We start from the raw sequence: 27,110 nt of genomic DNA, 5'->3' as shown, positions 1-27,110 counted from the left end.
CAGGTGTACACACACAATAGTAAAGTGCAAGATTTCTAATACTGCAAGGCACAAACTATCAATAACTGGATTGTCTTTTTGTCTCTAATATATAAAATGTTATGAATAACCGACATACAAAATATTTTCATACAGTAACAACACAACAAGTAAAACCTTGTCTAAACTCTCAACAAATATCTGAAATATTTTCTTAACATCTGTTCTGTATTACACATACACAGTAAATTACAGCAGAAATATATACAATGACTTCACTTACAATTACATGTTATGATTGTTGAATTAAATTGTTAAACAAATATGAAACATAGGATTAAACATATTCTGCAATAAATACGTGAAATCATTAATAATCAATATGTCATCAACTGCATTCTACAATTAAAAAGTTTATGACAATTATTTCTTGTTAACATGATTTAAAAAAAACATATTTTGGCTCAGCCTTTATTGCACACACTTCTTAAAATAGTTTACGATTATGAAAGTTATGCTAAATGTGTAAAATAATATAAATGCAAAACCAAATATTTGATACATTTTATAACCATGCAGTGTGTACGACTTTGTTTTTTAACATGGAAACTGAGAAAAGTAAAAGTGTTATGGTATAACCTGTATAACCTGGCATCTCAACTATGTCACTCATAAACAAAATGCCTCCAACTGCACCTTAAGTCCTTTATAAAAAAAAAGTACAACTGGTTGACTGACTTCACGGCCATACAAACTCAAAGTTTCACAGAATAAAAGAATACACTAAGACTGTATACTTAAGACAATAAATAGAGGATGCCCCTCTTTGCTGATGATCATAGTGTCCCTTCCATACATCTATATTTTGTTCACGGCATGTGGGAACTGGTTTTCTTCCTGCCTTTCAGATGAAAACGTCCACTTCTTTCCGACTTAAAACTCAGAAACGAAAACTTTTTTCTGACTCGGACGTCTCTAACATGTGGTTTTGTGACGTCGTGCAGACACAGGAGCAAAATGGCAGTGTTCATAGGAAATGGATTTAAAGAATCTGTACATTTTCTTTGTGTGCAGGCCCAAACAAATTCCACTTTCTCTTAGCTGTCCATTTACTTCCACTTCACCAACTCAACCCCTCTCAGGTGGGGAGTGGGACACTGAGCCTAAACAAGAGTTCCCACATGTCATGAACGCAGCACGATTCCCTTCGACTGTTATATAATAGGGGGCAAACACGGAGACAGCTCTTGGCTATCTTTTCTCTCTGTGCCCACTTCATCTTGAGGCTTGATGATGATGTGAACGGGCCTCTCTCCGCCTGCTTCTTGCTGCTTGGTCTCCGTGGACAGCTTCCCCTCATTCTCACACACCTCCTCCTCCGCTGATGCGCCAATGGGCCGTAGACGCTCGGCGGGGGCCATCTTTGTTGCTGTTGCTGTGCCATCTCTCTTCAGCTTGTCAGTGGCGCTGCTTTCTGAGCTGACCTTCTCCGCTGTGTCATGGAAAGAAAAGACATTAAATGTCAGCTCAAGGTGAATACAAAACAACTCTGTCGGTATGTCCACTGCGATGGCAATAGCTAATAGTAGCGGAGAGTGAGCAGCATGCACCCATTCCACTCGAACCGTACAGATTTTATTTAGCATTATATTATGTAAGACAGGTCTCTGCTCTAATTCAGCTGTGTGTTGTATCTATCATTTCTACTTTTACTTAAAATGTATATAGTATGGATGATGAAATGGACTGTACTCTTACCAGCCTTGCTGGTCGAACTGTCTGAGACCTTCTTAACGGTTGGCTTTGTTCTCGGACGGACTTTGTTAAAATTTCCTTCCAGGATCCACTCGTGCTGAAGCCCCTCATCTGGAGTCATACGTTTAGTTGGGTCCCAACTGAAAACACACACAGAAAAATAATTGAAGTCTGCTTGTACAGTTTGTGATTTCCTCTTTAATAAAGTACCACTCAAGAAAATGTAATAAAGAAAGTCACATGCAGTTTCTTGGAGCTCATTACAGATTAAAGAAAGCCTGTTCTGGTAGACACTCAAGTACAGTCAAGAGTACACATACGTGAGGCAGCGTTTGATGAAGTCTAAGAACAAAGCGTCATTTGTTTTCAACGTAGCTGACAGCTCCTTGGAGTTGGGTCTCCTCTTCTTCCCCTTGCTATTGGTGATGTTCCTGGGGTTTCCTTTTGAGTCTGCACACAATTATCAAACACAGCACTGATGTATAATCTCGGCACACTGTTCCTATATAGTAGCCTCACACCTTTTATCTTCTGATGGCTTTTAGCAATGGTCTACATTGTTTGCAAGCAGAAATGATATATTTAAAAAAGCTGAAACTGAATAAATTCTCACCAAAGAACAGCCTCCTCCTCGCAGCTGACTGAACAAAATCATTTGGAGGCATCCCAAGAACCTGGAAGTAAAAATATCAGGACACCTTAACAAACTGATGCAACTCAACAACCATATTGGAAAGTTGTTTACATTTTAAAATAAACACACAATTGTTCCATGCCGTACCTCCATTATGCAGGCTATCTGCTCCACTTCGCTCTCTCCTGGGAAGATAGGATAGCCTGTGTAGAGTTCAGCAAGGATGCAACCCAGACTCCACATGTCAATGGCCATGCTGTATGGGTGACCCAGGATGACCTCTGGGGAGCGGTAGAAGCGACTCTGGATGTAGGTGTACACTAAGGGAAAAGACAGAAGAGACTGTGAGGGATATGGGACCATTTCTGTGAATATTCCGACACGCTAAGTATTATTATTTATTCTCTCATTGCGATTTATGCTCTCACCTCTTTGTTGTTCATAACAGCTTGATCCAAAGTCAACCACCTTGATGTTCCCTGGCCCTCTCTGAGACAGAAGGATGTTCTCCTGTTGAAAAGTAGAAGTAAACACCTTCAAAAAAGATGCTCTTATAAAATGCAGCTGCAATATCATATTGTTCCAAAAGATAGAGCAACATTTACACTACTGTTCTGGGGAATCAATTATCAACAGCAGTGCAAAGATCAATACAAAGAAAAGGGTCCCTAAAGTGTGTCTTATATTCTATATCTCAAAAAAAGGTTCAGGTATTCCAGAAACTATGAAGTCAGTACCGGCTTGAGGTCGCAGTGGATAATCTTTTCCCTGTGCAGCATCTGCAGGCACCTGAGAAGAGCATGGGTGAACCGACGGATGAGAGCGAGACTGAAGCCCTGGAAGTTGTTTTTTTTGATGAGCTCGTACAAGTTCACTCTGATGAAAGAAACAACATGATATATCATTACTTACATAATGCCGTTAAAACAGAAAAAAGACTGATAGGATTCCATTTCTTTACAATAATCTCCATCTAAGTACTTTGTTCCTAACATAGCAGAGTGAGCTCAGTGTGAATTCACTTAAAGAAAAAATGCACCCCAGGAAGAACTTCTACATAATCCTTGATTGTGCTCTCATTCAGAGGGAGACAGAGACACAGAATGTGTCCGCCTACTGTTTCTTGCTACTTGTCATAAGCATATACTTCTTTAGACTGTGTAACTTGAGCCTTCACACCATCAAGCAAGAAGGGGTAAGAGATAGGGCTCGAATCAAGGCCTTAACTAAAGGATTGGGTGACAGTAATGTAAGACAAGGTGGCAGTCCCAGACGTCCTCTAAAGGTCATTCAGCCTGAGTGATACACAGAACTATCTCCCTTCAAATAGATATCAGTTGCGTCCTGCGCTAAAACACAGATGGCTTAAGGTACACAGGTGACCACTCAGCTCCTGATTGACTGGTCACGTAGTGTTAGAATGAATGAATAGAGACAAGTTAGAAGTGCCTTTGTGAAGACAGTACAGTGATCTAACCGTGCTGTTGCAGCTTTAAATAACATTAATGTCTATATATTCTCTTGTGGAACTAACTCATGAACATGCAGGCCTGCTTGCTTGCATGCAGAATACATAGTCAGTAAGGATATAAGACAATTGAGCTTTGTCTGGAAACAGGTAACAAAGTCCACAGTCACCAGACGCGTACTAACCCGAGAAGCTCAAAGGAGATGCAGAGGTGATTTCGGAAGTAAAAGTACTCCTTCATGTGGATGACGTTGTGGAGGTTGTCTTTGTCTTTCCTTTTTATAACATCCAGGATCTTCAGCTCAACCAGAGCTTGGTGATGAAACCTACAGACACATTTAAAGGTGTTAGAGAACTGGAATACAAAAATATTACTGGGGATTTCAACACCATTTAACACACAGGGCCAAAATTAATTAATGTATTTTAGTTCTGCCATGTCAAATTGTGACAAATAGTAGCACTCTATGGAAATGTTTGAAATACTATTTGAACATGTCTGCTGTTGACTATCTCTGAGAGGTTTGTCCCTGCGCATCAATCCCTAGATATTTATTGATGTCAACCACACACATTCGTCTCCATGGAGAGATAAGCAGAGTTCTCCCGAGGCAAGCAGTTTGTACCATTTTGTTTTCTGCATTATTGAAGTGGCGGTGAGACCGATGACTGCCGCATCTAACCTACAGGACTCACAGGCTGTCGCTGTGATCCTCTGTGAATAAGGACAGGTGAGATAACACCACGGCTTCCGACTTCTATCACGCCAAATCAAGATCTCAACAGTTTGACTCCTAAAATGTAAAGTGATCGCAGCAAGGGGATTTGGGAAAACAAGGTATCCGATCTCAGTTGAATTGACACCTTTATTGTGATAAATAACTTATTCTAGAGAGTATATATTTATTAAACATGTTCTCATATATTCAAACATATTCTGGATGAATCATTTTAAGAGAATGAAATATTGAGTGTACTCGTACCTTTTCTTATTCCGTATCATCTTAATGGCTACGAGTTCATTGTTCTTGTGGTCCAGGCATTTCAGGACCTGCCCAAAGGAGCCTTTCCCAATCACTTCAAGCACTTCAAACCTGTATCCAATATGGTCATGCAGCACCTGAAAAAGCAAAAGGAAGAACACTGTGAATATTTGAGCATTATGCAATATAAAATATCCATCGCTTCATAATAACATGAATATATATGTTGTTCACTCAATGACAACGCCTTTGATGGGCTGTACACTCACTCACACTGATCTGCTGTGTGCTACAGTTTCAACTGTGCTTTGCTGTCACTGTCAGTTCAAGCTTGTGACAGTGAGATGAGCCTCATTACAGACATACAAGTCGAAACAATGGTCAAGTCGCTCAGCCTTTAACAGCTCATCCATCACATATTGTCTCACAAATAACTGCCTGTCAGTCGCCTGATGTATACAAGGCAGTTTAGCCTGTTGTCACTGGGCTGGATGACCTCAGGTTCAGTTCGTTGTGTACAGTATTAAACAATGAAGTCAGCCCAACAGACTGTCTGCAGCGGCTGGATTAAGGTCATATAAAGGCGTCTGGTCATGTACAGGTCATCTTACGCAGGTTGAAGGCATGCATATGTGTGTGTGTGTGTGTGTGTGTGTGTGCACAATTGACGCGTGTATGTACTTTTCTGAAGAACCATGGGGCCATTTTTAGGACTATACTGGTGGTTTACAAATCAACAACAATGTGACTTTTAGTTCTTGCTGGCACTTTATAGAGACATTTACTCTCTTTTAAACTCTTTGGCGGTGCATTCAAGTGCCTCTGGGAGATGTTATCATATAAGACTTGAGAGTATTTTTTACGTGATCTTTAAAGTTTGCGTACCAGGCTTGAGCTTCAACCACAACATTTCTAAATGTACTGCCTTTTGACATTCAACAATAGTAAAAAAAGAAGAATTCTTTAACACACAAACAACAAATTTGACTTAATGTTTTGTGACGGACCAACCATCTTACCCTGACGTAGCTGCCATGCTCGTCGTCGTATCCAGAGTTCTGCGGTGTGCTTTGGGAACCCTCGATCTTCTGAGACCCCAGACCGAGGAACCAGATCTCTGCGTAGTCCATGATCTCCTCCTGCTCAAACTCCGTCAGCCGGTCCCGGAAGTTCTTCAGTGCCTCTGCAACAGGAAGTAGGAGGAGGAGGGTTGAGATGAGTCACTATCATATTGATTGCACCTCTGCCAAGAGCAGAGGATTGTGAACAATCGACTTCAATGCCGGCATGCTATTTTTACGGCATCAAAACTAAATGTTACTTAGTTACAAGTCTTGGAACATCCCCGAAAGATTAAAAATGTGCGACAACAATTCAGCAATTCTCTTGTATTGTATTCTTATCCACAATATCATACCTATGGGGGACATGGGTAACCTTTGTCCCTCATATGCCTTCTCTTTCTCCAGCTTGTTGCTGAAAATCTTGCTGTTGCGGGAGACAGACACTTTATCCATTGCTGCACCAATACGCATACTGAACTGCTGGGTGGGCTTCGGCCTCTCATCCTGTACAATAAGCACACACAGAGACAGCAGAGTCCGTTTGTAATTATGAGCAAAGAAAAGATAAAGTAACGACATTTCACAGTCACTGCATCTATTATGCTGTTACTCAGTTTTGAGGTTTAGCTACTTTGGAGAAATATTGATTTTGTCTTTAATGCTAAACTAGCTGTCACTAGAGGGTTTTACAAGCTGCTGGTGTATGAGAGCCTCACCGGGTGTGCCTGGTAGTTGTGTTGGCCCCCTTTGTTGGCAATTTGGGGCAGGATGTTGTCTGACTGCTGGTGTTGGTTTTTGGCATTGCTGACCACCACCTGGACCACCGGTGGCTCAAGCTGAGGCAGGGTCCCTACACCAGGGCCAAACTTCTGTAAACCAGAGGGATTGTTTTAAATCGTACTGCCTTGAATAAATAAATGCACATTAGAAACAATAAAGTTACATGACAACACTAAACAGACACAACAGAAATAGGGTCAGATGATGAGGAAACACGCTTTTCTAGGCACTCCGACAACCTAAAATGTCAGGCAGTGTGACTGAAGACTTTGATGAATGCAGACTTGTGTCTACTTCAGAAATAAAAGAGAATATTCAGGAGACTCTACAAAGAAAATGGCCCATTTCCTCAGCTAGGAGGCTTTTAAGATCTTTTCCTGTCGGGAATAGCCCACTGTGTTTCAATGGAACAGAATAACAAATACTGAACAGCACATCTACACACAACAAAGGCAGAAAGAGTGGGTCAGAAAGTGTTAAGTCAAAATGAATTATTCTTTTTACAATGTAGCTACAAGCTTGTTACAGACCCTTTCATTTTTTTCAAGAGTATGTGTCTGTCGGGCTCCAGCTCGTCAATTGTGGTGTGTGTTCTCAGCTCGCGATCTACATCCTTTTCACATGCAATTCGTCTGCCGAGGCTCAGGTGACCAGGACCCTCAGCGAGCGGCGGCTGGAATTACTGATCAGGTTGAGAGTGAAATGGGGACAAAGCTTGTGAGGCTGGGCCCTGACAGAGGCTGTCGGTGGTGGCTCTTTGGGGGAGGTGAAGAGCAGCAACCTGCTTTTCACTGGCTGCCATGCTGCTTGCTCTGAGAGCATGATTACATGTGTCACAGCCTTGCAAGGTAGAGCCATGGCAATGATGGGCAAAATTAGACCTCTGTCCTGTGCCAAGTTCTCTGGGAAAAATGAGATATCCTACAGACTAGTATCTGTGTCAAGAGGGATCATACAGTATATTATAAGACATATCGTCCCTTACTGAGTTGCAATTCCACTCAGATTTCAGGTGGAATAATTCAAAACAGAGCTGCCTCTACATCCTACATCCTTTCATGTAGCCTTCAGTAATTTACTGCACTAGCAACATAATACATTATTTGATATTAATTATTAACAGCATTCCAGGGGAAAAAAGCTTCCCCATCCATACTGTAGTAGTTAGTACATCTCACGTGTTAAGGGCTGCTGCAGGATCTGCCAACTTGGTTATGACGCATAGAGATAGGGCTAAATATAGTTGCCAGCATCTGCCACAACAGGCAAAGGAAGTAAACACAGTTATGTGCCTGTACATAACCGGGGGTATGCTGCTTAAAAAAGCTGCACTTGTATCAATGGAAACTTTGATGCGTTACACCACATAACCACATATGTGCAGACAGATGTATAGTGCCACATTTATGATTTTCTAAGGAATATGTCAATATAGATGATCTGAATGGTGACTATCCCACTTAACACGTTTTAGTGAGGCTCTTCTTTTTCAATGAGCTGCTCGGCTAATGGTCAAAACAACATAACACGCATCTATGAGTCACATCTAAGCCTTTTATTTCTAATAGGAGAGAGAATTATGTAATAGCTCACTGCATGTGCATGAAAAGAAAATAAGAAGACAAATCTCTCTCGAGCTAATGTTGATGAAATAATTCAAGTAAGCCACACAAAAGTCAAACACTAAACGGAAAAGACGCCCTTGTTGGTTCACGTTGTGGATAAGCGCTCTGCTGCTACAGCCTCTTGCTGGAGGGAAGCGCTGACCTGTGAGCAGGGTCTGTTTGTTCCAAGACGGATGCCTTCTGCTGGGAGTCTGTGTGGGTGAGGGAAGGCCTCCGGTCGTGACGTCTGTGGGAGGAATGAGAGCGATTCATTAAAAACCATATCAACTGTATCTTTCTTCTGCAATGATTTCCATACAGCGCTATGTATGCCAGCATGACCTCTGAAGTTGGATTTAGAAATTATTTTAAGCCAAGAGGCAGACTAAAGCAGTCATGATGAATAATAATAAGTCACTGCTACTTGTGTTCATGCTGCCTGGATTCTCCAGTCTCTTCAAAAATACACAGCCTGTGGGCAGCTGAGCCAGATTGCAGCGAGGCGAGCAAAAAGAATGTACTATGATCCTAAAATAGATTACTTCTGCAAAAACCTGGCAACCACAATCCTCTCGCAATCTAGTGCTCTCTGTGTACCTGCTAGCTTGCGCAGGTGTGTGAACATGTGCATGTCCATGTGTCTGGCTGTGGGTGTACACGTGCCACCAAGCCCGCGCAAACTACAGATCCACCATTCTAAATGTGTCGAAAGGAAGCGACAAATAAAGTAATAAAGCAGCAGAGTTCTCGATATACTGACGTAGCATACGCATTGGGAATGATTCAGTGTGATTCTCTTTGACACCATGCCAGCTTACATGTGCCTTGCTAATCAGCGGGTGAGCGTGCAACTGTGTCGGGGCGACACCATATGGGTGAAATAAAGCTTAGCCCCGTGTGGGGATACGAGCTGAAATCACATTTGGGGAGGGAGGGAGGGGTGACAGGCTGGGTGTGGTGTGGTCCGCAGGTGCTTGACAGGAAACGGCTTCCCAACCATGATCTTACAGTTAACCTCTGATTGAGAAGCAAAAGGCCTGTCAGCGCTCACGGATGTATCGACCAGAGGAAGAGGACGAGACACTGAACTGACTTCTTACCTTCTGAATCTTACTCGTAAAGGCATCCTGCAAACACTCATTGGCTTTCCCCAGCACATTAAAATTGATACAATATTTCAGTAAGACAAGCAAAACACATATAGTGACAGTCTAGGGCTGCCTGTGTGATTCTTTGTGGGGGAACTTTGTGGAGTTGTACCGATCTGTTGAGATCAGCTAATCGATTAGTCGACAAAATCTTTTTCGACTAAGAATTTCTGTAGTCGAGGACGGCACTCGTATACACAAATAAAGATTTGATACAACAATGTAGTCATGCTACAATAACAGGAGCACAGTGAGCGACAGCAGGAGCCATGTAGGTCACTGTGGCAGGTTGGCTTCTAAAACATCATCTGTTAAAGTCTGCGGTAAGCCTGGCTAATGAGCACTTAGCCAATGGAAACCAAGTAACATCATAACATATGCCCAAGTGCACACATTTCTGTATATTTCTCACTTCTGTCCTTAGAAGCTGAAATATTTTGATTTTTATCAAAGCCAGAACAGCAATATATATATAAATATCTATCATTGTCGGCATGCTTAAAATTCATGTTTGCACTAGAAAGCGGTCATTGAATAATACAGTAAATCATATTTCCCGTGTAGCCATGAATACAGTCCATTTACACTTGGCACAAATGTAACACATGTGAAAGTGGGCATTTGCTCTCAATGTGCCAACGAGTATAAATAAAGTCACACGAATAGATGAATGGAGGCGAAGACACAGAAACAGATGTCAGCAGCAATGCCGACTCTGCGCTGTGTGACTGGGGGTCTTAACTGGAGGTAGGATCATCCCAGTAGGGGTGTGGGAGCAGCTTTGGGTCCTCAAGTGTCAGTTGGTCAGGGGGTCAGCAAAGCAATAAAACCAGGAGTAACATCAACAAGCTGTGAACCTGTGCCCACTCACACTATCGGCTGTCAGACATGCCAGCATGTCTTTTTTCAATGTATAAATCACACAGCCCCGTTGTTTTTATTGCACACAACAGGCGGTTTTCTGTTGGCATCAAATGTGACCACAACATTGATGTTAGGCTTTAGGATTATTAGTTTGTCAATGCAAACATTCCATGATATCTAATTTATGTTACTAAAAAACATATAAAGCTGGAAATTCCCAAAATGGCAAGGTTTCAATTTGCAACAGTTTCCATGTAAGGTGTGTAAAATACACCAGCACGCTTATAGCATTCTGTCAGCACAACAAACACTGAAATAAGTAGGAGAAACAACGACTGAAATAGAAGTGGATCCGATTTTTCATCATACCTTGGCATGCGGTGCAGAGAAAGGGGGTGGACTACAGAATAAGCAAATTGAAAATCCCTTCACATTCTTGGCATGTATCAAGAAAGGCTATTAGAGAATGCACAGTGAATGGATGACTTTTATTGTAGGTCATCATTGTAAAAGGATACCTGTGAAGGGGTTTCTCCCAACATGGAATTAGCCTGGAACAAGCCCTGTATCTGGGCAAAAGGAACGCTCATTCCGCGGAAAAGCAAAAATAGGAAATCTGTAAGTTTACTTGGCGAATGCAAAAGTTTTATGTGAGATAATGTATGGTTATAACAATATAAAATGCTTTAACTGATTCAATGAGCAGGCCGATCATACCATTATAAAAAAACATAATTTTGACACTTTGATTGAAAGTCACGCTATAATACACCACAGGACGCTACTGTTTAACAGACATCCAAGTTGCTCACAAAAAAAGTGCCTCACCTTGTTACTTATTTCTGGCAACATGCTGCGTGTTATCGGTGTCGGTCTTTACAGCAGCTTGGCAACCCAAACACGGAAGAGAGTTGCTCAAATTCAACAAAGGGTCATGGTATCCAAATCTGTCAGTCCAGGCTCAAAACCAAGACGCACTTCACGCAACTTCTTGAGGAGGACTGAATCAACACTGACGAATCCGTTCCCGATGACTGATCAGATCCGCAGACCCGAACCTGCCGCACTCCTGGCTTTACGCGCACGACGTGGCTGCGCTGTCGTCAGAGAAGCGATTAGCGAGCTGCAAGCTGTCGAGGGTCTCCGCCACCTGTTCAGGTTTCTGCCGCTGACAGCCGGGGATTTCTTGATATAGATGTGTTTTTATCCGTCCGCTGCAGTCCACCTACGCCATGGAGCGACTGATGCGCTCTCCAACACCGACGCTCCGTGAGGGTTCACACCGACGCACGCACGTCGTGGCCACACTTGTTGTACAGTGATGTTATGTAGTTCTGCTCGCGCTCTACAAACTGACTGTCAAAGTCGTGCCGTGCAGGTTCACTCGTTTCTCACTCATTATTATTTCAGGGGTCTTAACTCTCGAACGAGCTGCAGTCGGAAAACAGAATATAAATCACTCAAGCAAAAATCGAAGACGTCTTTTAAATTGGGTTGCACTTGAAGCAAATCAAAACATATCACCGGATACATTTTGTTGTTGTTGTTGTTGAAAGCTTTTTAATAACATACTCCCTGTCTCTTAGCTTCATTAGATATATACAAAAAGTATGCTTATTTTGCTGAATTCTCAGTATTAATTGCACAAACAGACAGTAAGATGCCATCTTTCCTTGTCAAATTTCAGATCTGGAGCTCTGAAAATACATTCTCAACCTGCAGGAAGCTTTTATTTAACCAGGGTGGTCTCCTGAGATCGAAATCGGTTTTCATAATTGGTACAAGAGATAACACAGAATCAACATCCACCGAAAGAAGAGTTATGAAAAAAGGGCATTCAGCGTCTCTGCCAAGACATCTGGGAAATGTTAAATTGTCAGAAACAAATACAGAACCCCGTCTTCTTCTTTTTTGTGAACTATATTTTCTCAGAGCTAAAACTTGTAACAAGAGAACAGACACTACAGTTTTAACACGTCGTGGCTGCTGTGATGTGTAAGAAGACAATTGTTTTCCATTGACTAATCCTCACTGCAAGAAACAACTCAATTGCAATTACAGCAGAGGCCATTTCAGTAATCAGCCTCAGGACCGGATGAGCAGCCATCAAGGAAGCTGCACCTGCCTCCTTGTTCCACTCTCCTAATCGATTCTCCTATTCCCTAATCTTCTGTTGCATTTAAGAAGTTAAATATAGCCACAATAAAACACTAAGTAATCACGAGGTTAAATCACTGGAGCTCGATCAGACATTACGTGAGGTGCTGCTAACAAGCGTGCAAGAACTGGCACACGATTTCAGGACTCATGCTGTGATGGGCCCCCGCTGGTGGAGTGGCCCTTCAGGAGAAACAGAGGGAGGCTCCTTAAATCTGACCTGATTAATAATGATAAGGCACGAGGCCTTCATCTTATACAACCGGAGTAGAAAAGGCCAGACTGTAGGCTATGTATGCTATTGTAGTTTTAGACGGAATCACACATTACTTTGCATCTTATTTTATTCCTACACTGCAGTATTATAGGAAACATTGAAATCAGAAGACGTATAGTGAATGTGACCAATTCAATTACTATAGAAACACAGAAATATTTCGTTAAATGTAAAGATGTTCATCTTAATAAATGAATGACCCACTCCTGAAAGCCCTTGCATTCAAAGTTTTATGAACTCGGGTGATCCCCCTTCTCTGGGAAAACATGGCAATACCGCTTATTGCCATGGCTGCCGCCGAAAAGAGTCAAACGGAGATCTTCAAGATGTGACTTTAAAGGAATAGCTTGACGTTTGACATTGAGGTCGGAGAAAACACAAGGAAACTCCACACATAGGGGCCTGCCAGCAGGTTCCAACCGTGAGGGGAGATTCCCACTGCACCACCCATGTGACATACACAGCAGTTTGAAAAAAAGAGATATTAACATGCAAATTAATAGCATACCATTCAACGACACCTGATAATCAACAAACTCTCATGTCTTCACGTAACACTCGTCATCCGTTGGATACACAAGTGACAGGCAGTCAGGGTGGGCACCACTATGTCCACCATCTTCACCGTCAACACTGAAGCCCCTCAAGGCTGTGAGATGTGTCCCTTTCCACACTAACTCTACATCAATGACTGTCTCAGCGCATCCTCCATCACAACATACTTTGAAATATTCTGCTGACAGCGATACTCGCCCTCCTCACAGACTCAACCACAGTCTACCAACAATCTGTTGCCCTCTTCACCCAGTGGTGTACTCACAGTCAGCTCCTCCTCAACGTCACCAAGACGAAAGTTCATTCATTCATTCCTGACACCCGCATCAACATCACCGCCCATCACTGCCCCACTTCTATCAACGCCCAGTCACTGGAGATGGTGTAGCGCTCAGCATCAACCTGGACAAGTAAAACGAGCTTCGATCCTCACATCATAAATGCTGCAAACAAAGACTTTTCGCGAAGGAGGGCCCTCTCAGTCAAACCACATTTCCTGTTTCTCCTGAATGGTAGCATTATTGAACCCTCCCCCGTACTGTGCCACCTGCTAGACCAAACTCCCCCAAAAAAATCATCAATATATCCTCCTAATGTGTTGGCCTGTCCACTCCCAACCTGCCAACCCTCATCGACCGCCACCACTCGCAGAGCACTGACCATATACACGACCGCTGCCACCATCCCCTCAACAAGCTTCACCCTCCTTAACGCTGGCTGCAGATAAAGAGTCAGCCATCACTGCCTCAAAAAGCCTGGGCACACTGTAGCAGACTTGTTTTGTGTTGTTTTGATTGGGTATAGAACGTAACAGCTGAGGACAACAAAGAATGACTCGGAAGTCATGCTCTGGCTCTGCACAGTATCTTCAGTATGTAGCAGAGATGCAAAAAAGTACATCCTCAAACTGTTGGCAGGTCAGCCACTGTAAACCTTGCCACAATTCACCTTGGAGATTCCCTATACTGTGTGCATCACACATTGTTGAGCAAAACAATGCAGAGAGAGTATATCTCACCATGGCAACCAAAAATAGACGAAGCATGAAAGAGGAGGACTGTGATACCAGTGAGCAATTCTGAAAATAGAAACTCTAAACAGGGAATAAACAAAACAAAAGAAGTGAGATAGAAAGAGTGTGAGTGCGGGCATTTAGAAAACATTTGGGTGGATGGAAAAAAAATTAAATAGTTGTCTTGCCTCTGTTGCCTCCAAACATACCTCAGGTTGGACCCTCCGTTTTCTGCCCCAGCAGCAGCCCTGGAAGAGGCTAAAACCACAGCAGGCAGACGAGGTCCCGTCTTCCCACATAGCACATCTTCCCCCATGCTGCCACAAACACACCCTGAAGCCCACCTTAGCCTCTAGACACCATTTCCATCTTGAGGGGGTTGGGAGGGAGTCAGAGATTAGATGGACGCACTCAGAAGCAAAATTAAGGATGGTGGTGATGATGATGATGACCCCAGGCCTGCATTTCCTCCGCGTCTAGTCTAGAAACGGTAAGTTATGGTGTTGCTGCTCGTCTCCATTTGCCAGAATAAAATTCTTCGTGAACTACAAAGTAGGCTACAAAGTTCAGTTCCGCTGACTTTCCATTGTTGTCTTTAGATGTGGATCCTGAAGATGTACTGACGTCTTAACGCAGAGCTTCCTGTAGTCCCCCTCCACTCTGCATAATCTATTCAGAAACGGTTACATTCTGGTTGTTTAAGACCTCGGAGTCCTTTCATTTTCTTCGTCGTCAGGTTCATCCAAACTATATTTCTTTATTCCGGTATGCAGTAGAGAGTAGAGAGGCAGGCTGAAGACAGACAGTGAGAGGAGGCTGTTGCTTTGTGCTGTTGCTATAGTCGGTGAGGGAGTGCTCTCTGTCTTTGCCGCTGCCAGTGACGTATGGATGGGACTCAACAAGGGACCCATCCGGTGCCGGAGACACAGCAGCAGGGGCCTGGCACTTAGCATCCTGTGAAGGAGGCCTGTGGGAGTGCAGGTCCAGAGAGGGAGGGGGTTACAGTAGATACAGAAACCCATCATCCTCCCCGGTGGCCCTCTTCATGGGGCTGAGGAAGTCAGACAGGGAGGAGGTGCAGCTCTAATGGGCCTCCCGTGTGACGTTCGCAACTTTCCCCTGCCTTCTCACTTGCCACTGTGTCTTGGAGACAACGCCAGAGGGGCTGTCAACCCCCCTCCCTCTCCAACCCGTCTACCGTTCTCCACCTGCTTTGCTGCTGCCACAAACCCCTGCGGGATGCCACATTCTGGCTGACAACTAGTGCGTAGGTGAAAGCTTATCCAACCACACCCATGGCTGACCCTGGCCTCCTGCCTGCTGCACACAGTGGCAGGGAACTGCAGTCCACAGCAGGACAGGACACAGCGGCTGAGTATGATCTTCATGCAGGTAGCCATGTTGTAATTACCTCCCTATATCTCATATTCATTGTTGATGATTAAATTATTTACTGTACGTAAGTGAGTACCTCAAGTTACAGTGCAGCATTTATTTTTTAAGTGTTATCATGCCAAAGAACATGTCTTTTTAGTGGCCACATGCATGTTACATACATTCTGCCCATCTAAAACTATTTAAATCCATTCATCACCTTGTTTTAGTGACAGGAAAAATGTTGCTATTTCTGTAGCGTGACTCGTCAGACTACTGTATTTCATTACTGCCCTGTCAGCCATTTTTTAAGCTTACATGGCACAGGGTCGTGGCTGGCTGCTGTATCTCTTATATTTCTCAACATCTTTTTGGTTTTAGTTTTTAATCTAATTTTAATTTGCTCTAATCCCATTGATAACAGCCATTTGACCGGCTGCTGGCCTTTCAGGGACACACCTTTCCCACGTGTTTGAACCATCAGGCCAGATCTGGATAGAGTGAACAGCAGATGGCTGGACAAGCTACACCAGGCAAGATGAGCAGGGCCAAATTACCTCCTTTTAGAGGACATAACCCGGTGCCTTACATGCTTTTAGGCCCCTGCTAATTGCTGCCAGGTGCCAGATGAGGCAAACTGAAGCGAGTTGAGCTGCCAGCCAAAACAGACAGTATCAGAGTCTCCTTCCATTTGGCAGAGAGGAGTGTGGGTAGCTTGACCTGGCTGGCAGGTGGACTGTGGCCTCTGCAGTTTTGGACGGGGAGAAGGCTTCTTAGCAACATATAGGTCGAGTTCCCAGATTAACTCGAGTGCATGTACATAGACACACTCAGATACACAGTCAATTGTCGCCTTAGGTATACATGTTAGTAGATCTTGGCAATAGATATTGGTGCAGATTAACAAAGTATTTTTAGATAATGTTCCCTTAGTCTTTCATCCAGCTGTCTATGAAGGCAAATTCATGGGACCAAGAATTAAGGGACACTGCTCTTTAACCCTCTGAGTGACCCTGGAAATCACGGCAGACATTACTGTATTTAACAGACTGTAGCATGCTTAAGCAATCAGGTACGAGAGGCAGTACTGTGTCGTGCAATAATGTACTGTTCAAGGGAGTTGTTAGGCCCGACGCGCAGCGGAGGGCCGGCAAACCCTTGAACTGTACATTATTGTAGACACAGTACTGCCTCGAGTACCTTATTGCTTTTATAATACGGGTACCTGCGACTTTATAAATAGTAATAGTAAGCTCCCTTTCATCACAAAATAGTTGTAGCCACCAAACGTTGTGTATCACATTTCAGCAACAGAGAAAATAGTCCCGTACGTGTATGCAACCGCCATACACGTACGGGACGCACATACGGGACTATAAAACTGACTGTTATTATGGCTGATTATAATACGGGTAGATCAAATCAAGCATTCTGATTGGTTGAGAGTGAGTCACGAGGTGTAGTTTATTCGGCCATCAAGTACTGTACAGCCTGTTTACATTTAGAGCGTTCCATATCAGTGCGCACTTAAAAATAACAGGTAGATTTAAATTGCGCGACCGTTAGTTGTCATTTCAAGCTTGACAGTTACCAAACATGTTCGTGTAAACTTTGATATTGTAACGTCCGCAGTAACGACTCGCAGACGTTGGTTTCCTTAACTTGCAGGTGCAGGGCTCTCAAGTGTCACGCATTGAGCGTGACTGTCACGCATTTCGGTCTTAAGTCACGCCCTCCCGCCACACATCGTATTTCTCACGCTGAAAAAAAACTCTAGGTTATTTAATGTGCCGCAGCGCGCAAACATGACCTGGTTGCGCTGCCCTCACCATGGAGGAATCAAGCACGTCTCCCCCGAATCCCCTGGCGTTCTGCCGTGAGGTGCCACTCATCAGCCAATCAAAAAAAAGAAATGGGCTACACGAATAGCCAATCATAAAAATGTATCTGTTGTATCTGGGTGCAATGTAATCCAGCAACCAATGAAAATGAAGCTAATAATAATAATGGGCTGGTTTGTGGGCATACGGGAGGGGGGGGGGGGGGGATATGTCACTCTTACCTGTCTTAAAAACTTGAGAGCCCTGCAGGTGTATTGCTTGAGTGTTCACAGTATTGCAACGGGGCTCTTCGTTAAAAGTAACGTTAGCTCAAACGGAACAGCTAACAAGCTCACGTAGCATCCCCCACACTAGCATAACGAACGACAACACAACGTCCTCCCTAAAATGAGATGAGGAATGAAAAGGGTTTGACCACAAAATCGTGATAATTTCCAGTGAGAGATAATTACGTCGGTAATTTCCCGACGCGAGGCAAGTTCTCTAAACATCATGGAGGAGAAAAATGACGGAGAAAAGACGGACAGCAGCAGCGAGAGCACTTCTTTACATCGCTGGCTGCGTGTCATCCTCCACCTGCTTCCAACCGGCCTGGTCAGTAAATCGCAGATTTATGCAACCGCCATACACGTACGGGACTATTTTCTCTGTTGCTGAAATGCGATACACAACGTTTGATGGCTACAACTATTTTGTGCTGAAAGGGAGCTTACTATTGCTATTTATAAAGTCGCAGGTACCCGTATTATAAAAGCAATAAGGTACTCGAGGCAGTGCTGTGTCTACAATAATGTACAGTTCAAGGGTTTGCCGGCCCTCGGCTGCGCGTCGGGCTACACCTCGTGACTCACTCTCAACCAATCAGAATGCTTGATTTGATCTACCCGTATTATAATTAGTCTTAAAGCTTGACAACTTAATTAATCTATTGGTACCAGCCAAGCCATGCTAGTTTGATGAGAAAGACTATGATTAAGCCTCCAATATTTTCAAGGGGTCCTGACCTCTCACCTGAAGATAACTGAATGAAAATGAGATCTATGGTGACCTACAAATGACCCCATTACAGACATGCCAACGTTATGGTAATCCTATGCAGTTTTGCGATGCATGCAATATATTTGTGTTATTTTTTGCTTTTTCTAAAAATGGCGTATTTTACGTTGTCTGCATGCTGAGGTTCCTAAACAGTCTTGGAATTGCATGAATTGTGTTTTTCTGGAAATATGAAACTCTTGTGGGTCCAGTTCTATACATTGAAATACGTGATTGTAGACCATTTTTGGAAACTTGATGTCACTGTATAAAAGGACCTGTTGTCATCTAGGATAATCACAGCTTCATGGTACTGTACAACCACGAACTAGAGACCTAGGGCTTTCAGAGGATGTATGGATTTTGTATGTACATTGAAAATGTACCTTTTCAACTTCACCCGTGACTCCCGTGTGCTGCATTTGGGTCCACGTTCGGCTTCCTGGTCTTAACACTTTTCGATGAAAAGAAATGCTCGCCATCCAATCACCCAAACATGCAATGCTTGCAGAAATCTAAAAATGTCAAAACCTCTTCTATGTTGCACACACTGTTGATCCCTCTGCTCCCCTAAAAAAAAAAAAACATGACATGTCACGGGTGAAGTGATAAACTGTTGTTATTACAAAGTAATTACAATCAAGTCAAATTCTGAATCTCTTGCCTGATTATCCTCATTATCGCTCAAAAGGAATCAGCAATGAGTGATTTTGTGTGTGTTTCTTTGTTCAATTAAATCCATGCATGTGTGTGTGTGTGTGCATGTGTGTGTGATTGTAGTGGACACAGCTAAAACAAAATATGCGGGGCTCAGACCAAGCAAAATCCCATTAGCCATGTGTAGAGGCCCACTTCACGTTGGTGAAGAGGGTGAGACATAAAAAGAAAAAAAACTCCCTAATGCACCTTGTGTCCAGCAACAGTAACAATCAGCAAGTATTTGATGGTAGCAAAGCTCTGTCCAAGTCTAAATGGGCGACTCAGTCACATTATACGTTTGCTGCGTCGCTTCAGTCAGGAACATTCTGTACTGATGTAACATGTATATATATATATATATATATATATATATATATATATATATATATATATATATATATATATGGCTCCTAAGTGTTGCGTACATGCAGCTAACTGTGTTTTAGAGCAGCTGTAACTTCAAGGTAAAAATGGTGGCTCACGACGCCCCTTGATGAATAACTGTGACATTAAATCTTTTTTTTAATTATTATTATTGCAAATCAGATACTTATCACCTCTATATTCATATATTCATTTTGAGTCATTGCACAAGTAGTGCGGGATGGGATGATATATAAATTACATTTATAACAACATACATTTACAGATCAGTAACATTATTATTCATTACCACAGTATAATTATGATATCAATAAAAGAGTTATTAATAAGTGACACTGAATTATTTCTCAGTCTTCATTGAACTATAAAGCAAGGAATCTCCAGCTGTCTTACGTGTGTGTCCTCCGCATATCTGGAGAACCGTTCATCTGATCTACTTCACACTTTTCGGGTGTGTTGCTGGGGACCCAAGGGAGTGCACTCTTTTCCAGATGGATGCTTGACATATACGTTACAACCGCACTCTTCTTCACTCCCCTGGGCTCAATGAGCGATGAGCGGTTCTCCGCAAGCAGCAATACCAGGTACCAATAAATCAGCCCTCTCCGAACTGGCATTGCAATAGTTTCATTTCAATATTTTTTGTTTGTTTGTGCTTCTTACAAAGATGCTTTGCCTAGAATGACAGAATTTTTGTCACATACACTTTCCCCATAATGTATAACCACCTTTGTGTATTTGCAGATGTGATTGTGTGTGGTGGTTGATGGAGGCGGAGGTTGACCTACTACTTCATATTTGTGTCAACTGTGCCAGCTTGTCGAGTCCACCTACATACAGAGTACACATAATCCTCTTGTGCTTCATAATACATGACACATCCCTTCATGTTCTGTAATAAACTCAAACAGACATACAAAAGCTTCCCATCTGCTTTTTTTGTCAGACAGAGATCCCGTTTGTCATTAAAATGTCAAAAAGTGGGCCAAAAGTCACGTTCCATGGCCTTGTTTAGCAGGTGATATTAAAAAACCCATTTCTCAAATGTGAGTGTGATAAATGAATCCATCACTTTTGAGTGATGGTCTAGAATACAGACAAACCTAATCCAGTGATTCAATGACTAAACAACTTGATCGAATCATCCTAAAACCGCTCAATGACGGAGGATCACATCTTCATGCCATGCGTTGTGCGGTATCACCAAAAACAAACCTTTTTCACACAGCCATACTGTATTTATAGTTCTATCCTCAAATCAGTCACTACAAAAGCTATATTCCTACGTTTGCTATCTCATCGTCTCTCCTAAATATTAAATACACCAACACTCACAGATTAACGGGCAGAACGCTCCTTCAACTGCTAGAAAGGCAACCTCTACTTGACACACCATCATCTATTATTTTCAGGGCAACATAATCAGTTTTTCTCTCCAAATTGCCCAGCTAAAGCCTTACCTCATTAATCCCCCTGCCATCTAAGATCGGCTGCTTCCCATCCCTGGAATGAGACCCGACCCAGGGCCCCATGGCTGGCTCCGCTCGCGCCTCAGAACCTCTCTGTTATTTCAATAAGGTTGATCAGATTAGGAAGTCGGCCCACTTGCCAGACAGCTGAGGCAGGTGTGGCGTAAAACATGCGTGTGTGAGACTTTATCAAGCCTGCTAGTTTACCTCCATAATCATAACGTGTGTGTCACAGGTTGCGTTGCTAAATATGCTTTACAACACGACAGGCTTTAAGCCCCTATCATGCGCAATGCGGGTGTTGACCTGGATGCCCCAGACTCTGCCCTGCCAGCCCTGAGAACCTGAGGATGGAGCAGTTGCACTCGTGCAGCCAGGCCCGTGTGAGTGATGACGGCCTGGCATCTCTGGGGCCACACACACCTCGTCCTCGAATGGCTCTGTTGTTGCCCTCCTCCAGGCAACACAAGTCAGCCATCCTTCGTTTTCCATTTTGAACTTTCCAAGAATTGACCCCCTTTCTTTCCCCTCTCTTCAAATCTTCTCTTCTCTTCTCAGTCAGGAAACGCTGAGTCTCACTGCCTGTATCCCACCTCCCTGCCCTCTGACACCGTGAGCCTGTCTCCTTGCTCTTACAGGGGTGACGGGCGACGGCGAGCTTTGTCGCCCAGGTAAGATGAGCGGTGTCCGCTCTTCTTTTGACCCCATAAGCACCGACTCTCCTGTCACCTTCAACAACAACCTCGCAAGGCGATCCGCTTTTGTCGGCACCTGGACACAAAAGACCCAGTGTCCGAGCGAGACCGACTCAGACAATACACTGCCTTCAAACTGTGACAATTAGCGCAAATTGCAGGGATTAACCCAGTGACATGTTTGGCAGATGTGGACAATGAGGATTGAAACGCTTGTTGTCTCTGGGTGCCAAATACAAGAGGCTATACCGTGCCACACAATGTCATCAAAACACAGTGGAGAGAGAAGGTCCCGTCTAACTCAGCTTAGGTTTTATTATTGGGTTTCATTAGCTGCAGCATTTACTGGTTTGGACACAGTGGTGATAATGTGTTCAAACTAATCACAAAAATGAAAATATTATTATGATAATTTCATGTATGAGGGAATCAGAGCGCCTCACAAGGTGACAACAACCAATCCTTTTTATATAACGATACTTTAGATAAGACCTCACACATTATTACACAACAACGCTCCTGAGCCGAAGAAGATGGAAGGAGAGATTGTGACGGGGGAGGACGTTGGCATACCCGGTTTAGCTGCTCTGCATTGCATGACTCACCGTTAAAGGAAAACAGACGCTTCATGCAACCGAGCCAGGCACTCATTAACACAACTCCCAGGGTGGCTGTTTACCCAGCATTCTTTTAAAAATCCAATTAATGTTTATCAGACTTGGGGGGTGCCTCAGTCCAGTTGTCCTCTCTGGAACACCTCCTCGCAGCGGTGACATGGCAGCACAAAGACTATAGGCTCAGCCGTGGCAGGATACGGCCAAACGCAGCCCAGCTACCACCAGTGGGTTGGATAACAGTCATCCACAGCAGAGAGGTTGCTGCCAACTATTACGGTGCATTCACATGTTGAGACGCATTGGCCATGTGACGGCCCTGACAACAAGCCGGAGGAGTTTCAGTTGGCACACGCAGAAACATGGACTCAACTTAAATTACGTACTTGACAGCACAAACCTATGCACACACATGCAGAAGTCGAAAAAAACAGAGGGGGCTATTAGAAAGGACGACATTATATAGGCTTTAATGCTCTATAATGCTTGGTGACACTGATATCAGCAAAGGTGAGCTCTCTCTCTTAATGGCCACTTTTATTTCAGTGGCTCCGGTGTCAACAAAGGACAAAGCTGTGATGAGAAACCCAATCAGGGGCAGGGTTCATCGGAATAATGGGGAGGCGCGCTCCCTATTCCTCAGTCAGTCGGGAAGAGGCGGGGCATGTGCATGGGCCTGCTCTAATACTCTGAAGCAGGTCATGGAAGTCTTCTCTGTACTCTGAAGTGTGGTGGCATTGTTTTTATATAGATTAGTCGATCGACAGAGTTAATCTACAACTATTTTGATTATCTATTCATTTTTAAAAGCAACCATTCTCCATCTCCAGCTTCTCTATAGAGATGAACACCTGTTTCTCCTCTGTTTTATATAATTGTAAACTGAATATAGTCGGGGTTTTGGACTGTTGGAAATTTTGCTAACATTTTACAGACAAAAACTATTAATATATCAATTGAGAAAAAGAATCATCATATTAAAAAAAGGTTCAGAAACTCTGAAGTTAGAATCTATAAAAATCCCTGGACAGAACGTTGAATCTGGCACTGAGACTCCAATACGTCGGGATTAGTCTTCAGTTAGGGAAAGAAAAAATAAGTTGTGTGATGAACCACTTTATTGGAAGTATCTGAATGTGCTTTATTATATTAACAGAGGGCTAAAATGTTTTAGGTGGACTTACAGTACTGAGTCATATGTCAAAGCACGCTGCCTGCTACAGTCTCGGGGCATTTCCACATCTTGAAGAGGTACAGTGCATCTGCTGACGCAAATGCTCTCTGTTGATAGCCTAACTTTGAAAAAGAGAGAACCGTTTGAACAGAAACCCTGTGCGTGGAATCCACTCACAGTATTAACCAGAACAGCTTCAAACGACGCCTCTGACGCAACGCTTTCCAATTTCTCACTGATGATCAAAGTTTTTCAGCGGTCGTATCTTCTTCTAATGAGAATATCTTATGTCAGGGGCCTTTTTTTTAAAGCACTGAGATCAAAGCACATAAAAGGACAATGGTGGGATTAAGCATTGACGAGTTGAAGACCAACACACCCTGCAGTATGGCCGGGCATAGTATCGCATTCAAGTGTCTTTTCCCAGTTTTAAAGGCTGCATTACGCAAAAAGTAAATGTTGATTTTCTCTTTGATCGGCCAGCCCGACTCTGCAGTACGAATCAGTATTGTCAAAGTTCAATCAACAGTAAGTAGCAGAGTGTCCTACAGGAGCTCTGAGAGGCCTTTAACATTGTAATCCCTCCACTCGGGAAGGTAGGGGGTGAATCGGTTCAATGTAGCTGGAGTGTGTCGTATTGATCGTGGAACTTTCCATGAAGAGCAGATATCCCAGCATAGAACACCTCCGATACAGTATGTGGCCTTATAATGGCTCAGGGTTGGGTAGTTTTGCTCTCCAAACATTTGCAGTCAGAAACAGCAGGGCACCTCTCTCAGATGGCTTAGTGGAGCAGGCCAAGAGCATCACAAGGCAGAGTATGTTCCCTAATAAATCTCTTCTGCTGAGTGCACAAAATCCCCTAAATAACATTTATTTAATGGCCTGCAGATCAACACGGGGTATAGGGTTGCTTGGAGGCACTCAAAAACATGGCCACCGCTATAAATTATGGTAATATACCGAAGCGGTCAGGCTGACAACAAAAACAAAAAACGTTACAAGCCAATCAAAGACTTGGTATTCACATGAATGAAAAGCTATCCTCTTACCTTGATCAGAAGCGGAAAGGTGCCTTTTCTGTCCTTTAATAGCCTTTCCAACTTATTTTTAGAGCCAATTCTGTCAAAAGGAAAAACTTGAGTTTAATATAACTGCATATGCATGCAACATCATATTTGGTGATGCCAATACTTATTGGTCCATGGTTCAACAACAATATATAGACCCATATATTTAAAAAAGCAGGAAGTTATGAGCCATTTTCTCTTATTGACAGTCACAGCTGTAAGATTGAGATACTTTTCCATTGCTGTAGCCTTTTGCATTAAACTACACTGACACCTTCTGGGCACATGCTCTTTGGGTTGTCTTATATTCAGCACAGCAACTCTGCCTGTTTTATGGAGGTGAGAAGTCAGTCAGTTAGTTCACCAATAGAGTCACGTGTCTAAACAAGTAGCCGAAGCCAATCACTCGAAGATTGATCACTTCTGTGAATGGAAGGCTTAACGTTGCCCGAAGAAAACCAGTTTGAAGCCTTTAAATCTATAGACTGGCCTCTATAAGCGAAGACTATAAAGAATGACAAAGATATTATGGGAAACATGACTAAACATACAACACTGCGACTTATTGTCCACAAGCACGCACTGACCTTTTCTCTGAGGGTTTGTTCGGCACGCTCATGATGAAATAAATCAACAAGGTGGCAGTGATGAAGCGATCATGCACAGCATGCCCAACGGATAAAGTGGAGCGTTACCACCACCGGCTTATCCAAAATACAATGGCTGTTATGCCCGCCACACTAAGTGCTCACTGACAGTTTGATTCTGCCTTTTTCCCTCTGACGCAGCTTTCAGGCAGGTGCTCACGTGCGTGTTGAGAGAGATGAGAAGAGAGAGAGGCGAGGAGAGAGAGGAGAGGAGAGAGAGCGCGAGACAAAGGGAGGGACAGACACCCACTGGGCTATACATTTTCCTCATTGCATTAAAGTTTAAACAACCATTTCCTAGATGAAAACTTCTCGATGCTTAACATTTATTTTGAAAACATGAATAAGAAGTTAAATAGTGTCAAAAAAAAGAAAGAAAAAAGTGAGTGGAGATGTAAAATGTTGTAAGCTGTTGGAAATTGGTGCCATTGTTTTCTTTTGTTTTTGAATGTATGCTCTGACAGCTAGGGGAAGCAGTAAGACATAGAAAATTAAGGAAATTGAATGGAAGAAAGTTAGAATAGTATGATGTGTGACCTGAAATGGGTACAGTGTGCAACAGCCGAACATTAATTTAACTGTGCTTTCCCTTCTGTAACGTCAAAAGGTCTTGTGTGAGAAAAGGCCTTTAGTTCTATAAGTACCTCTGATAAATTATCAAATTTCACCTCAGTATGACGTAAACCAGAGCTGTTGGTACTTGTCCTGAGGGGCAGGGGTTCTACAGAGTTTGGGCCCCTGAAGCGGTAACCAACATGACACTCATATGGTAAACTTAAATATAGAACAGTCTCATATAAAAGAGAAAGCTGCAATTCTCCAGAATCAACTGTAACAACATTCAGGTAAAATATATCATTATGATGAACTTTAATAAGCTCTGGAGATAAACTGTTCCTCTCTTCGGCATTGATTGGCTGAATAGCATCAGGTGTGGAGTGCCACTTAATTCTGACCCTAGTGTGGACCATCTGTCTCCCATCATCTTCTACTTCTACTGTAAATCATTTAATTGGTTGAGCAAATTGGTCACACCATGTCTGATGCTGGAACGCCACATTAATGATCATGTAATCATAAATGTATCCATTTATTTTCATTTATACTGTGTAGAGCACCATTCAAGTAAGGTGTACTGAAAACCTTACTCAAGATGTACTTTTGACCTAGTATGACCTACTTAAAATTACTATTTCAAACAACTAAATTATTCCAAGTGGAATATACTTTGTGTGTATTCCTATTCCTTTATTTAAGTTGTGCTAACTAATGTTACATGTTCTGCAACTTAAAATGTATCAGTATCATTTACTTGAAATGTTTTTTTTTCCACCTGCAATTAACCTGCAAGTAAATGAACTGTACTTCGTAAAGACTAGTAAGAAGTGATATTTTTGATAGTCGAGTAAAGTTAACTAATGTAATGTAAGTCAGGACAGCTATTGCATTTTACAGTGTCGATAATAAATATGAATGGACCCATATGAAATACAATTTAGCTAAGGGAACGAAAAACAAAACGATTAAGAGAGTAATGTTTGCTTTGTGCGCACTTCCAGGCAGTTAAATGAAACACTTTTTAATTTTACAGAGGACATCCTGAAACTGTCAGAAAGACTCCATGAACGACAAAACACATGATCAGAGAGAACACAAGTCTGTGGTGTAGCCATTGCCATGGCATTATGATCTTTACCTGCTTGTCAATGCTTTTTCATCATAATTTCTAACTTTGTCCTGAGATTTAAGATCACCTGCTGAAAAAAAAAGAAACAGCACAACTCAGATTTATTTCAACAACGTGGTTTATATAGAATTAACAAGGCAA

At 42.8% G+C, this 27,110-nt stretch overlaps 1 protein-coding gene across 1 annotated transcript; it reads right to left on the bottom strand.

Moving 5' to 3' along the window:
• Positions 1–1,193: 1,193 nt before the first annotated feature.
• Positions 1,194–25,254, bottom strand: dyrk4 (dual-specificity tyrosine-(Y)-phosphorylation regulated kinase 4; the record flags this gene model as incomplete). The annotated part of the gene is made up of 15 exons (XM_079224120.1): positions 1,194–1,471; positions 1,732–1,874; positions 2,055–2,184; positions 2,348–2,408; positions 2,516–2,688; positions 2,797–2,878; positions 3,106–3,244; positions 4,022–4,162; positions 4,820–4,956; positions 5,839–6,002; positions 6,237–6,387; positions 6,600–6,752; positions 8,431–8,514; positions 24,618–24,687; positions 25,223–25,254. The coding sequence occupies 15 exons, from the start codon at positions 25,252–25,254 to the stop codon at positions 1,194–1,196; spliced, it is 1,938 nt and encodes a 645-aa protein (XP_079080246.1).
• Positions 25,255–27,110: the final 1,856 nt, after the last annotated feature.

Source organism: Taurulus bubalis (assembly GCF_910589615.1).
Source record: "Taurulus bubalis genome assembly, chromosome: 9".
NCBI classification, from domain to species: Eukaryota; Metazoa; Chordata; class Actinopteri; order Perciformes; family Cottidae; genus Taurulus; species Taurulus bubalis.
This window is presented reverse-complemented; position numbering and strand designations above follow the sequence as displayed.